The sequence below is a fragment of the Asparagus officinalis genome, chromosome 7 (assembly GCF_001876935.1).
Source record: "Asparagus officinalis chromosome 7, Aspof.V1, whole genome shotgun sequence".
NCBI lineage: Eukaryota > Viridiplantae > Streptophyta > Magnoliopsida > Asparagales > Asparagaceae > Asparagus > Asparagus officinalis.
This window is the reverse complement of record NC_033800.1, coordinates 131,202,648-131,215,965: the sequence shown is the minus strand read 5'-3', so window position 1 is coordinate 131,215,965 and position 13,318 is coordinate 131,202,648. Positions and strand designations below refer to the sequence as shown.

The 13,318-nt window shown below is 37.7% G+C and overlaps 1 protein-coding gene across 1 annotated transcript; it reads left to right on the top strand.

The window, feature by feature from the left end:
- Positions 206 to 1,291, top strand: LOC109847767. Its single transcript, XM_020417006.1, has one exon. The coding sequence runs from the start codon at positions 206 to 208 to the stop codon at positions 1,289 to 1,291; it is 1,086 nt and encodes a 361-aa protein (XP_020272595.1).

The window sequence follows — 13,318 nt, the reverse complement described above, 5'->3', positions numbered from 1 at the left end:
TGACACCATTAGCTGGGAATTCATAAGAGCTATGCTGGTGGGTTTGGGGTTTCCTAACACTGTAATTGGATGGATTATGGATTATGGAGTGTATCTCAACCTCTAAATTCTCTTTAGCACTAAATGGTGGATTACATGGATACTTTCATGGTGCAAGAGGGCTAAGGCAAGGGGATCCTCTATCTCCTATCTCTTTGTAATTGGTATGGAATACTTATCAAGGAAGCTAGGTTCTCTAACAGCTGACAGGAATTTCAAATTCCACCCAAGATGCTCAAAGTTGAAAATAACACATTTGGTGTTTGCAGATGACTTACTACTGTTTAGTAGAGCTGACTTGTGTTCAATTATGAAGATTTCTGCATGCTTTCAGGAATTCAGTTTGGTCTCAGGATTAGAAGCTAATCCTGAAAAATGCTCAGTCTATTTTAGTGGTATTGAAGATAATCTCAAATATAATCTCAAATACCAGATCTGTGATTTTCTGGGATTTAAAGAAGGAGTGCTTCCAATGAAGTACCTTGGATTGCCTCTAAACACAAAGAGACTCTCATATTTGGACTGTTCTTCCCTTATTGGCAAAATTCAAAATCAATTCCAATTTTGGCAAAAGAATAGGAAACTTTCATATGCTGGGAAACTTGAGATGATTAAATCAGTCATCCTAGGCATTCAGACTTTTTGGATGAGTAACTATATTCTGCCTATCAAGGTCTTGGAAAAAATAGATAACCTTTGCTCTGGTTTTCTTTGGAGTCAAAAAATTCATCTGACTTCCTGGGGTACAATCTGCCAGGGAAAGGAGCACGGTGGGTTAGGAATCTTTGCAGCAAGGGAATGGAACTATGCTGCAGCTGCAAAGCTTTTATGGATGGTGCACCTCAAGAAGGATCTGTTATGGATACATGAAAATTACTTGAAAAATCAAAATATCTGGATTATTCAACCAAGGGTGAATGACTCATGGATGTGGAAAAAGCTTCTTAAAGTGAGATATATATTGGTTAGTAAGTTTGGAAATGTTGAAGGTATGAAGAATACTATAAATGGGTGCTGTTATATTGGCAAGGTTCTCCTCTCTACCATGTACAGATCATTAATTCAGCCAGCTCCACGGGTAATTTGGCATAATACAGTTTTGGATGGTTTTCTGTATCCAAAGCACTCTTTCACCCTATGGTTAACTTGTCATTCAAGGCTTCTCACTAAGGATAGGCTTTGCCGAATGGGGATATTAAACACAAATCTGAGCAATTGTATGCTATGTCAGTGGCAACAAATGGAAACATAAAATCACATTTTCTTTGAGTGTCAGTTTTCGGCTGAAGTATGGAATATGATAATGGATTGGTTAAGGCTCAAATGGAAATCTTGTAACTGGAATCAGCTCCTGAACTGGTATTCTTGCAACCTAATAGGAAGAGGTCCCATGAAGAAATTAAAGAGGATGACTTTGTCGATGACAGTTTACACAATCTGGCAGGAGAGAAATCTTCAAATATTTCAAGGAAAGAAGAGGGAGGCTAAACAGATTGTTCATGCCATCAAATGTTTAGTGTATACAAAAGTTCTGAATGACAGCTCATATGTTCATATATAGGGCTGTCCAAAATACCCGCCGGCCCGGGCCCGGCCCGGAGCCCGGCCCGGGCCCGGCCCGGAGCCCGGCCCGGCCTCGGCCCGGAAAACCGGGCCAGGCCGGGTTCCGGGCCCGGGTCCGGGTGGCCTCAGCGGCGCCCGGCCCGGGCCCGGCCCGGCCCGGTACAGTGCGCCGCCGGGTCAACGCCCGGGCCGGGCAGCCCGGGACCGGAGCCCGGCCCGGGTGGCAACGGTCACCAGTGGTGACCGTTGCCGGAATTAGGCCGGGCCGGCCCCTCTTATACTCTCTCTTATACTCTTATACTCTCTTATTTATACTTTCTAATCCTTTCATCAAATGGCTTCCGGATCTGATTATGAAGAGCAAAACCTATCTCCCGATCCTGAAATGAGTCCTCCTACTATGAGTCCTCCTACTGGGTCTACTCCTACCGAAGTTAATCCCGAATTCGGTGGCGACAAATCTGCACCAAGAGCTCCTAAAAGGCCAAGATCCGATGTGTGGAATTTTTACGAGAAGATCGACGTCACCAAGGATGAACACGGTAGGATCCTCACCAAGAAGGCTAAGTGTGCATTATGCAGCAAGATTTTTCAAGCTCATCATAAGAGCGGCACCAACCACCTCAAACGCCATTTAGATAAACACAACAAAGGCCAGACTCCTCAAGGTGATATCCGACAATCTATGATTTCTCAATCCTCCTCTTCTGGTAATCTCGGTAGTTGGAACTATGACTTGCATTTAAAAATTTTCTCGTCAAACCTGTCAACGTGATATTTTAAAATATTATCAGCAAGAACAAGAAAAAATAATTTCTTATTTTAAAAATTTAAACTGTAAATTTTCTTTAACTTCTGATATTTGGACATCTAGAGCACAAACTGGATATTTATGTATCACAGCACACTGGATTGATGAAAATTGGCAAATGTTTAAAAGAGTTGTTTCTTTTATTGCAATAGAAGAGTCACATACTGGTGCTAATGTTGCAAATTTAATAATTGAAGAACTTATGAAATTAGAAATTTCACAAAGAATATTTTCTCTTTCACTAGATAATGCAAGTAATAACAATGTAGCTGTTGATTTTATCAGATCATCTTTATCATTGCCATGTCATGGTGATCTTTTTCATATTAGGTGCATCTGTCATATTTTAAATTTAATTGTTCAAAGTGCATTTACTAAAATTAAACCTATGATAGAAAAGGTTAGAACAGTTGCTTACATGCATATTGCTTCTGAACAAAGACTTAAAAGATGGAAACAATTTTGTAAAAGAAAAAATGTAAAGCCTAGACTAATTCCAAAAGATGTTGACCATAGGTGGAATTCCACATATGCAATGTTAAGTGTAGCAATAGAATATAAAGACATTATAACTGATTTTATAAACTATTATGCTTCTAGTTCTAGTTCTGGTAGCACTTATGGAATAACTGAAGATGAATGGACAGTTATATGTAATTTAAATGAAATGTTACAAGTTTTTTATGATGCTACCATGTTATTATCTGGCTGTAAACATGAGTCGAACGGTTTCAGAACCGTTTATTCCACGTTCTGAGGGATTTTCACCCACGTAGGAGCGAATATAGGGGTCAGTTACAACCTCCTATCCCCCTATAAAAGCTCAATGAACCCAACAGAGCAGGGGGTTGGATTTTTGGCATCTGAACCACACAGGTTGGATTCTAAAGATCTAAATAAGTACTTTAGGCCTATTCCTCATATTTTTGGTTTGGGGGTTCTTATTGATCCATGCTTAAAGGATATTAGCCTTCGAAGTTTGTTACAGTCATTGTATAGTGGACAGGTTATAGACTTAGATGATGGCACCACCCTTACTGCTACTACTCATCATGTAGTTATTAGAAATTATTTTCAAACCTTATATGATGAGTATGCAGCTAGACATGGTGTAACTACACAACAATCTACAGCTTCGATTTCTTCGAGCTCATCCCGAGGTAAAAGTGTAAGTTTTGATAGGTATGCAATGGTAGCTGAGCTAACTGGTGGATCTGGACTTGGATCGTCTCATCATCGGAGGTTTCTGAAATAGATGAATATTTTTCTGCTTCTTTAGTTAGATGTTAAGGAAATGCTTTAGATATTTTGTAATGGTGGAAAGTATATGGATCAGTTTCATATCCTATACTGAGAATCAAATTCGTTCTCTTCTCTTTTGTAATCAAGTTGTAATCGGAATCAAAGAAATACAAGTCAATTTTCTTTATTCTTTTCATTGCAATTTTTCCTACATACACTACTACTCATCATTTAGTTATTAGAAATTATTTTCAAATATTATATGATGAGTATGCAGCTAGACATGGTGTAACTACACAACAGTCTACAGCTTCGGTTTCTTCGAGCTCATCCCGAGGTAAAAGTGTAAGTTTTGATAGGTATGCAATGGTAGCTGAGCTAACTGGTGGATCTGGACTTGGATCGTCATCATCGGAGGTTTCTGAAATAGATGAATATTTTTCTGCTTCTTTAGTTAGATGTCAAGGAAATGCTTTAGATATTTTGCAATGGTGGAAAGTATATGGATCAGTTTCATATCCTATACTTTCCACAATGGTTCGTGACTTACTAACAGTGCAGGTTTCGACGGTAACTTCGAAATTCGCTTTCAGCACAGCAGGTCGTTTGATCGACGATCACAGGACATGCTTGGATCCGTATACTGTACAAGCGGTGATGTGCTTACAAGATTAGTGGAGGTACGAGAAGCGAACGCAAGACATCGATCAGATGGCTGGAATTGAAGATAAATTTGAAGAATTGAGACTAGCAGATAGATATAAAGAATAGATTGTAGTTTTTATATCTTAGCTTAAAATTTGTAAAGAATTATTTTGGAAATAATTACAAATGATAGTGATATAGGTGAGTAGGTGCCAACCTAGTTGGGATTTACTTATCTATTGTGATGCGATTAATTCCAAAATAAATTTGTACTTGTAATTTGTAAATGATTTATTAGTTATTAATAAATAATTTATTTTTATTATTTTTTATTTGTAATTTTTGTCATTTTAAGTAATTAATAAAATTATTGTTTTTATTATTTTTCTTATCTTTTTTTTATAATTTAAAATTTAAATAAAATTGAAAAATTTTGGAAAAAAATTAAAAAAATAAAAAAAAGAAAATCGGCCGGGCCAGCCCGGAACCCGGCCCGGTCTGGCCCGGGCCCGGGGTACCCGGGTCCGGGTCCGGGTCCGGGTTTTGCCCGGCCCGGGCCCGGATTTCCGGGCCGGGCCGGCCCGTCCCGGATGGACAGGCCTATCGGTAGTCCACTAGAAACTAGGGGTAAAGTCATCTTATCTCATCTAACAAATGGACTGCTAAAAGGGAAGGGGAAAAAAGAGATTGATAATAATAAATTTAGCCGCTGTAAATGATGTAGAACACGTTGCGGATATATTTATGGAGAAGAGGGACTGACACAAGCCCAAACGTGGACCCGGTCGAGAAAAATAACTTGCAACAAAGAACGGGTCATATCTCTCAAACCGTAAGTTGGAATTGGATGAATTATATATGTAAACCACGTATTTTTTCGAGATGAAGTCATTTTAGGTAATGTTTTAGGAGCCTGTTTTGATTAGGAAGTAAGTTCGGTTTGATTCTAAATTTTACAGATTTACTTTCTTAATCCTAGGGAGTTTTTTTAGGAATGAGTTTTGTTATTTCCATTTTTGGTAAACTTTCAGTCATAGTAGGAGTCTTGTTTATTTTCTATTTAAGTAGAGTATTGTAAGCCCTAGAGGCATAATTTTTCATCAATAAAATTCTCTTTTAATATTTTCTTTGTAGATTCAAAGTTCTTCGTGGATTCGGAGATCGTTTTTTGTGAATTCACACCCCTTGGTGGATTCCGAGGTTATCACTTCCATGCTGTGTCAATGATTGAGACATACAATTCTAGAAATGCTATTTGCCTTAAAAAAACATGCAGATCCAAATCCATAGCAGATAAACCTTCTTTTTCTGTACTTACTGAAGTATAGTATCTCTGACTTAATGTGATCAAATTGAGGAGCAAAATAAGGAGAAGTACTGAGTAAATATATAGGGAGAAGATTCCATTAGTTAATCATTTGTTCGGGGAAAGTTAATTAACTTCATGCCTTTGAGGAAGCCACTTTGTTAGTGGATGCTCATCTTTACAAATAGCGGTCAGAGATTTAGAGGGACTGATGTAAACTGTTTTTGTTCATAGATCTCAAGAGACAAAATGATGCTATTGCAGTCTGATGTCAAATTACACTCTTTTCTTTTTATTCTTCTTATCCTATTAGTATTGTTATGACAGTTCTCCAGGAATAAACTAATATTAATCACATAAAAGCATGAAACATATGAAGAAGATAAATACATACGCATATACGTGATTCGGCTTATAGCCTACATCCACAGGCAAAGATGGAGAATAGTTTTACTACATTATGAGAAATACAATACAGAAATCTCTCAATCACTCCATCTTAAATCACACCCTAGAAACCACTTAATCTATCTAACAATCTCTATCACCTGTAGAGCCAATCTAATAGAGAGCCCAATCAAAAACTTCTTGAATCTATTGCTTCAACCTGCTGAGTCTGTCTCAATGCTTACTGTTGTCATTGGGTACATCAATTGCCTGCAACCTTAATAAAGAACCATCTAATATTTTTCTTGATACTGTGACTCTAAGTTTGGTAGATCAAATGCAATCACTCTTAAAAAAAGGGACACAGAAAAGAGCTATACCGAAAATCAATTTATTGCTCACAGCTTCAAAGAGTTGTGGCTTCTGCCGAACCAAACTCATTGCTACTTCCATTATCAAGTTTATAGGATACAGTCAAAATATTCATTAATCAAATAGGAATTCTAATCCTATATGAAACCGAGTTGTTGGATCAGTTTGGCAAAGAAACAATATTGGTATTATTTAACTTTCATATCCCATTGCTAGTCGTGAATAGGAATCCAAGCCCACAAGCAGTTATTTCAAACTCAACTACGAATAATATTCCATGTCATATAATAATTTGCATGAACCAAATTACTAGTGAAATAAATGAATCTTAGAGGGTTTATATGGAAATATATCATTTAATGATTGGATTTCATAGATGAAAATTAAAATGTGTTTAATAAGTAGTATGTGAGTTTTAGTCCCACGTTGGCTAATTGAATGCATTTTAGTTAGTTCAAATTAACAAACGTGTTATATATGGTATGACAAAGGTGTTAATATTATACACTTGTGTTGGTATATAAGCGAGCAAGCGAGCGGGCACGGGCACACAGGCTCGGGGGCGCGCGCGTGCGGTCCAGGTACTTGGTCCGGCGTGTGTGCTGTCTTTAAACGAGCTTAAGCATTTTGCATGTGCTCACTTAAAACCAGCTGAATATTTCGTACGTTACAAATGTTACAATGATTGAATAGGTTTTATTGCAGATGTTACAAACATTGCAATAACTAGAATTCAAATCTTTGTCTCCCATAAACCTTATAAAAGGGCTTCTTCTGATCATTTGAAACATATAGAAAAACGAAATCTCCTGTCTTCTTCTTCTTCTTTTAATAATTCTATAAGCTATTAAGTATTGGAGGTTCTGGCGAACTGAAGAAGTGGTCGTGGTGTTCACAAGAAGAGAGCGCTTCTTTGAACTGCAGCCGTCTCATCCTTGGAAGTACTGTTTAGACCCAACGCTACTGTAGGTGGGGTATAGTTTTTTCAAGGCCAGTCATCTGTTAAGAGGGCGATTCAGCACTTCTGTAGAGTATTTCAAACTTGAAGTGTATTTAATATGATGTTTCTAACTTTCTGCTCTTTTCTTTCTTTCCTATATGGTTTGTTATGTACTATTTTGGATCTGTTTTTATGCTTGTTTTTCCCAACAATTACTACTCCTTAACCAAATTCAAACAGTAACAATTTAGTCAATCTCGATCATGTTAAAGTCTCACTATAATTACTGAGACAAGGAATCCAATTTCGGCTAATTCAAGTCAAATATTTAACACACATTATAACAAGCATATACTTGCAGTGCAGATTTTTGATAATCAATTGTCAAACTTTGCTGTTATAGAAGAATGATAAAAGAATATAGCAGAGACCTATCTTTAAATTGATTTATATATGTTTCTAATCTTATGGTCAGAATATAAAACTATGTCCTTAACCCTCGTCATGTCTTTAGAGTTTTGGTGTTTTTACGAGGTCCTTTCAAATAGTTTCATGGCAACTCAAGTTTAAATCTCACTGTCCATAAATTTAACACGTATTTTAAAATTGGACAATCTCATGAGTTATTGCTGCGCATGACGAACTGATCTTCTTAGAATCTTACTTGACTCTTTGCAGATTTCCAGAAGATCAAAACATGGTAAATCATTATTACTTCAATTGCATGCTTCAAAATCTGATTTCTACTTTCTGCAAATTGATTGTATCTTCTCCCTTCCAGTGTTCACAACTGGCGAATTTCATCATGCACTTTCCTGCGAATCTTCTATTCAGCATTCAACAACAGACATCAATTTCACATAAGTCTACACCTTGATCCCACTGGAAGTGCCAGAATATCAACTATTCAATCTACTGGTAATTTTTCTCTGAGAAGTAAAGGAAGAAAGACTGTTATGTGTGAGGATTCTTCATCCTATACAATGGTTCCAATTAATTTACCTTTTTTATTTTTTTTATTTTTTTTCTTCATATTTGTGTTTATATATGAAACAAAAACCTAATTCCACAAAAGGGAAAAAAAATAAAAGAAATTGGACCAAGGTGAACTAACAACATAGACATCTAAAATTCTGCGGATAAGTTGTGCAAGCAATCAAAATGTCTGTCCATCTCCGCCTTAGTGTTATTTGACATTTGACTCAATGTATGGCTATAGTTATCTTCCTTCCGCTTGAAGATCTCTCAAGCAACTTAGAAAATTAGAGGGAAAGTGAAAGCTAAGGCGAAATCCAAAATTTTCCAAACAATTTTATCCTTTTGCGTAGAATTTTCCCATAGCGAGCCATTGTTTCCTGATGGTACTCAGGTTTATTTGGTCAAGTTTGAACAGTGCAGTTCATTCTAATCTAATTAAAGACTTTTCCTTGGTCTTCTCATGAATAATGTGGGCCATTAAGATAGAGACCTTGAGCCGTGCCCTAGAGTTGTTACCATTTGATTGGAAATTTTTGAATTATAAATGATTAGGTCAGTCAAGTTAGTAACTTTTTTCTGGGTTTTAATGGGACCCAAAGCGCAATAAGTGAGCATAGTTGTTGATGTCGAATATCAAACAACCAATCGGAGCTGGACTGCAGCTTGGGTCCTCGCGGTGATGACGAAGAGGGAGTGAATGAGAAATGGGGCCGTCTCCTCCGACTTTATGCCCAATCCTCGAACTGGGGTGTTTGATTCCGCTGCACAGACAAAAAGAACAAGCCCGTAAGAGGGCGGGGACTGGTTCCCCCGTGGTACCTCCGACGGTCAAGTCAGCTGGTGAGCTTGAGTGGGGTTTGAGGGAAAGTCCCGGGACCATTGAGGTCTTTGTAAGGGGTACTCTTTTTGAGTTATTAGTTTTCTTTTAGTAAAATAGACCCAGAGGAATGGGTTGTTCAAAGAGCTAAAAATGAAGATCAGAGAGAGACCAGAGAGAGCCCAGCCAGCCCCTCTTCTTACCTTATTTCCCTCTTTTTATAGTAGATCGACTATGAGGTATTGTCCCTTAGCTTTGACTATGCATAGGAGGACGGTTGGGTAGTGATCCGGCTGGCTGCTAAGTCATCCTCCGCTTTAGAAGTGTCTACAGTTGATTGGAGGGGAAGTCACTTCGGTATGGAGAGGACGTCTCCGTGATATGTGGGAAATGACTTGTGAGCGTGATATAAGACACGCTGGCAGCTGAGTCACTCTTCACTTTACAAGTGTCGGTAGGCGACTTGAGGGAAAGTTACTTCGGCATGGAGAGGACGTCTCCGTAATGTGTGGGAAGTGACTTGTGAGCTGAAGTGTGAGCAGACTAGCTGCTAAGTTACGAGAATTGTTAGAGCTACTTTGATGGGACCAGTCAATGTTATGTCGTCGATTGAAGAGTTGGTGTCAGTTTGATCTTATCTTCTTGGCAGAGATCTGTCCGTCTTTGAGTCGTCCGTCTTTGTGGTTTGTCGGCTAAGTAGTCGTGCGAGCTTCTAGTCGAGCGGACAGCCGAGTAAGCTGACGGATGGACTCTTGAAGAGTCGTTTCGGTAATGAAGGGTTGACTGATTCCGCATTTCGTGTCGGCATGGATGACATGTCGCTTGGAGGATCGACAAATTTATTCTTAGCTGAGCTTTGGGCCGCTAAGCTGGTTTGGGCCATTAGCTTTTTTAGGCCTATGATAACATTGTTTCTCGATACCTTTATCTTTAAGTGGTAAATTACCATAACAATAGTTACGTACATAGTTAAATGGGTCAATTGTGGATCGACCCCTTGTATTGTCATCTAGTTGGAGAGAGACCCCCTATAATTCTATTATTGCAAATAGACCCCAAAGTTAATTTTTTTTTTTTTACTCTTTTACTGTCAGAGAAAGAGAAATATTATTCTTTGACAAAATAGACCTCGTGAGGGTGAACGAGCGAAAAAAATACGCTCAAGGGTCCACCTGTAATTAGGCGATAGTACAAGGGGTCAATCTATCAGCAAAAATAAAACTAAAGGGGTCTATCCGCAATGAACCCTAGTTAAATAACTAGGAGTCTAGGAGGGAGACTATATTGGTCGTTGTTAAATGATATGTTAGTATATTAGGAAATAGATAATAGAGCTATGGTGACTGAGGGGTCGTTTGGTTGTATGTTTTTACCATGTAAAATGATGGAAAGTGTAAAAAAATGGGTCCCATTGTCAGCTTTCCTCCTTTTCAAGTGTTTGCTTGTAGCTGTAAAAATAATGTAAAGTGCTTTACTATGCTGATGTGGCAGGTAAAGGCAATTCACAAAAAAAAGGTCTGAATTAGGCAGAAAGCTGACAACATGTCAGAAAAAAATACTAAAAAAATACCAAAAGCCCCTAGCGTCACCTCCTCTTTCTTTCAATCAGCTTTTTTTTTCTCCTCTGCTCCTGGCTGCGACGTTTGCTTCCCTTCAAGTCGGTGCCTCCGTCTCCGTCTCCACTGCCGTCGGTTGCTTCCCTTCAAGCCTCCGCCTCCGTCCCCGTCGGTTGCTCTGACGACTCCAAGCCTCCGTCTCGACGTCGCTTCAAGATCCGCTCGAGGAAAGGATTCGGTCGAGGTAAAAATTTCGCCTTTCTCTATTATTTCAAGTTCCCTTTCAAATTTCTTTCATTTTTGGCACAAAACTTTAAATTAATTTCGCCTTTCTTGGTCACATCTTCAGCTTTTTCATTACCAGAACCTTGCAATTTGATCTCCTGTTGTTGCAGTCTATTTTGATCTCTGACCTTTATTGTTGCATGTTGTTTTCTCTTTTTTATTGCAGTCTATTTATCTTTATCTATGTTCTGTCATCCTCATATGGTATTCGTTTATCATTTTCATCTCAGAACTTACAGTTCCATTTATCTTTTGTGCTAGATTACTATTGTGGAATTTAACATCACAACTTTGCAGGTTCTTTTCCTTTGTAAATGTGGAAGATCAAATGTCTTTCTTTTTTTCTTCTCCCTCTTTCTTTTTTGAGTGTGATGGTATATCTGTGTGTTCTTTTTTTGCTTGGGTGGGGTAGGAAGTTGGTCAGGGTAAATTTGTAATGTACAAAAAGGGTTGGGAAGGCTTTACTAGCAAATAAATGTATGCAGAAACCTAAATTCTGACTGTGCATCATTAACTAGTCTCCTTAAATTAGAGTCCTGCAAACTAAACATAGAAAAATAGAAAATCAGAAAATACTGACATCTATTTCCTTGGAGCATATTGTCAAATTGATACTTAATCGATTGACCATCCTTGTGACATGTAGTCAACCTAGAACCTCTTACATGTTGACACTTAACTTACATTAACCTCTTGTGGTTATACGTGATCCTCTTGCATATACTTCAGATTGTCTCTCAAATTCTACAAAGCACCAAATGTTACTAGGATAAATCTAATAAGATCAGTTATCTCAATAGATACTATTTGATTGAATTAATCAAATGATTTACTAAATGCCTAGTTCATTATTTTGTGCATTAAGGTTCTGCAATTCACAGACTCTAATATATGGGAAAAACCATACTCCTGGTATACATGGGTTAGAATGATGCTTGTCCTTAAACATGGAAATCCAATTGGTATAATGCATACTGTCACACAGTGTGTGTATCTGCAGCTGCTGCAGATACACCAGTGTGTGTATCTGCAGCTGCAGCAGATACACACAACATGTGTAACTGCAGCTGCTGCAAATACACACACACTGTGTGTGTATCTTCAGCCGTTGCAGCTTGAGTGTTTACATATTTTTGTCCTTAAACATGGAAATCCAATTGGTATAATGCATACATATTTTCTTCCCAAATTTTGAGCTCATGGAAACGAATAACTTCAATCCACTGATTATACATATTTAACAGACTCTAATTGGTATAATCCACTGATTATACATATATTGAGCTCATGGAAACGAATAACCTGAAAATCCAATTGGTATAATTCACATACTCTAATATTTTATAGTTTTGATTCATGGATATGCACTTTATTTATGATCCACTGATTATACATATTTAACTTCATATAGCTAAAGATCATGCAAATAACTTCAAGTTAAACATGAGATATACATGCTTATCTCTTGACAAAAAACCAATGTATGGAAAAAATATATTTCGTACTTTCAAAAACTAATTACTTTTACTTTCGTACTTTCAAAAACTAATTACTTTCTTACAATATATAAAAAAGATGGACAGAAATGAAGTTGTGCGTAGGATGAACAATGCAGCTGCTGTTGCTACTGTACTAGTTATGCTAATGGTATTCATACGCCGATATCAACATCGTCCACTTAAAAGACGTAACATCCCTCGTCATCCTTCATATGTAAGAGACTTAGACAGACATTCTCATATGCGTCGGATATTAAATGGTAGTACATCGAGTTGTCAAGACTATCTCAGGATGCGTATTGGACCTTTTATGAACTTAGCTCACATGATGAGATATGGGGGCTTATTGAAGGACACAATCCATGTTCCTATAGAAGAACAGTTGGACCTACATTTTCACATAATGGGGACACAAAGTCCAAAAATAGGCTTGCAGAATTGATTCATACGTCTCCGGGGACTATTAGCAGGTATTTCAATAAAGTTCTAGGAGCTATTTTTTCTCTTCGGGATAGGTTTCATGAAACAAGCCGCCAAATGAAACTCCAGCAGAAATTATGGTCTAGTCAATGGTTTCCATTTTTCAAGGTAAGTTAAGTACATTAATTATAAACCATTATAGCTATTCTATTGAGATGATACTAATTAGGATCTTGAAAGATATTTTTATTCAGGATTGTATTGGCTCTAATAGATGGAAACACATAGATGCAACAGGTGCCAACTAAAGATGCTCCTAAATTTAGAGGACGCAAAGGGATCCACCAAAAGTGTTTTGGCATACAGTAACACCAAATAAACATTCACATATGTAGTGGCTGGTTGGGTGGGAGCTGCAATGACTCACAATTCTTAAGGATGCACTATCCTTGCCCCCA

Coding starts and splice junctions, on each gene's coding strand:
- LOC109847767 (XM_020417006.1), top strand. CDS start 206: ATGGAATACTTATCAAGGAAGCTAGGTTCTCTAACAGCTGACAGGAAT.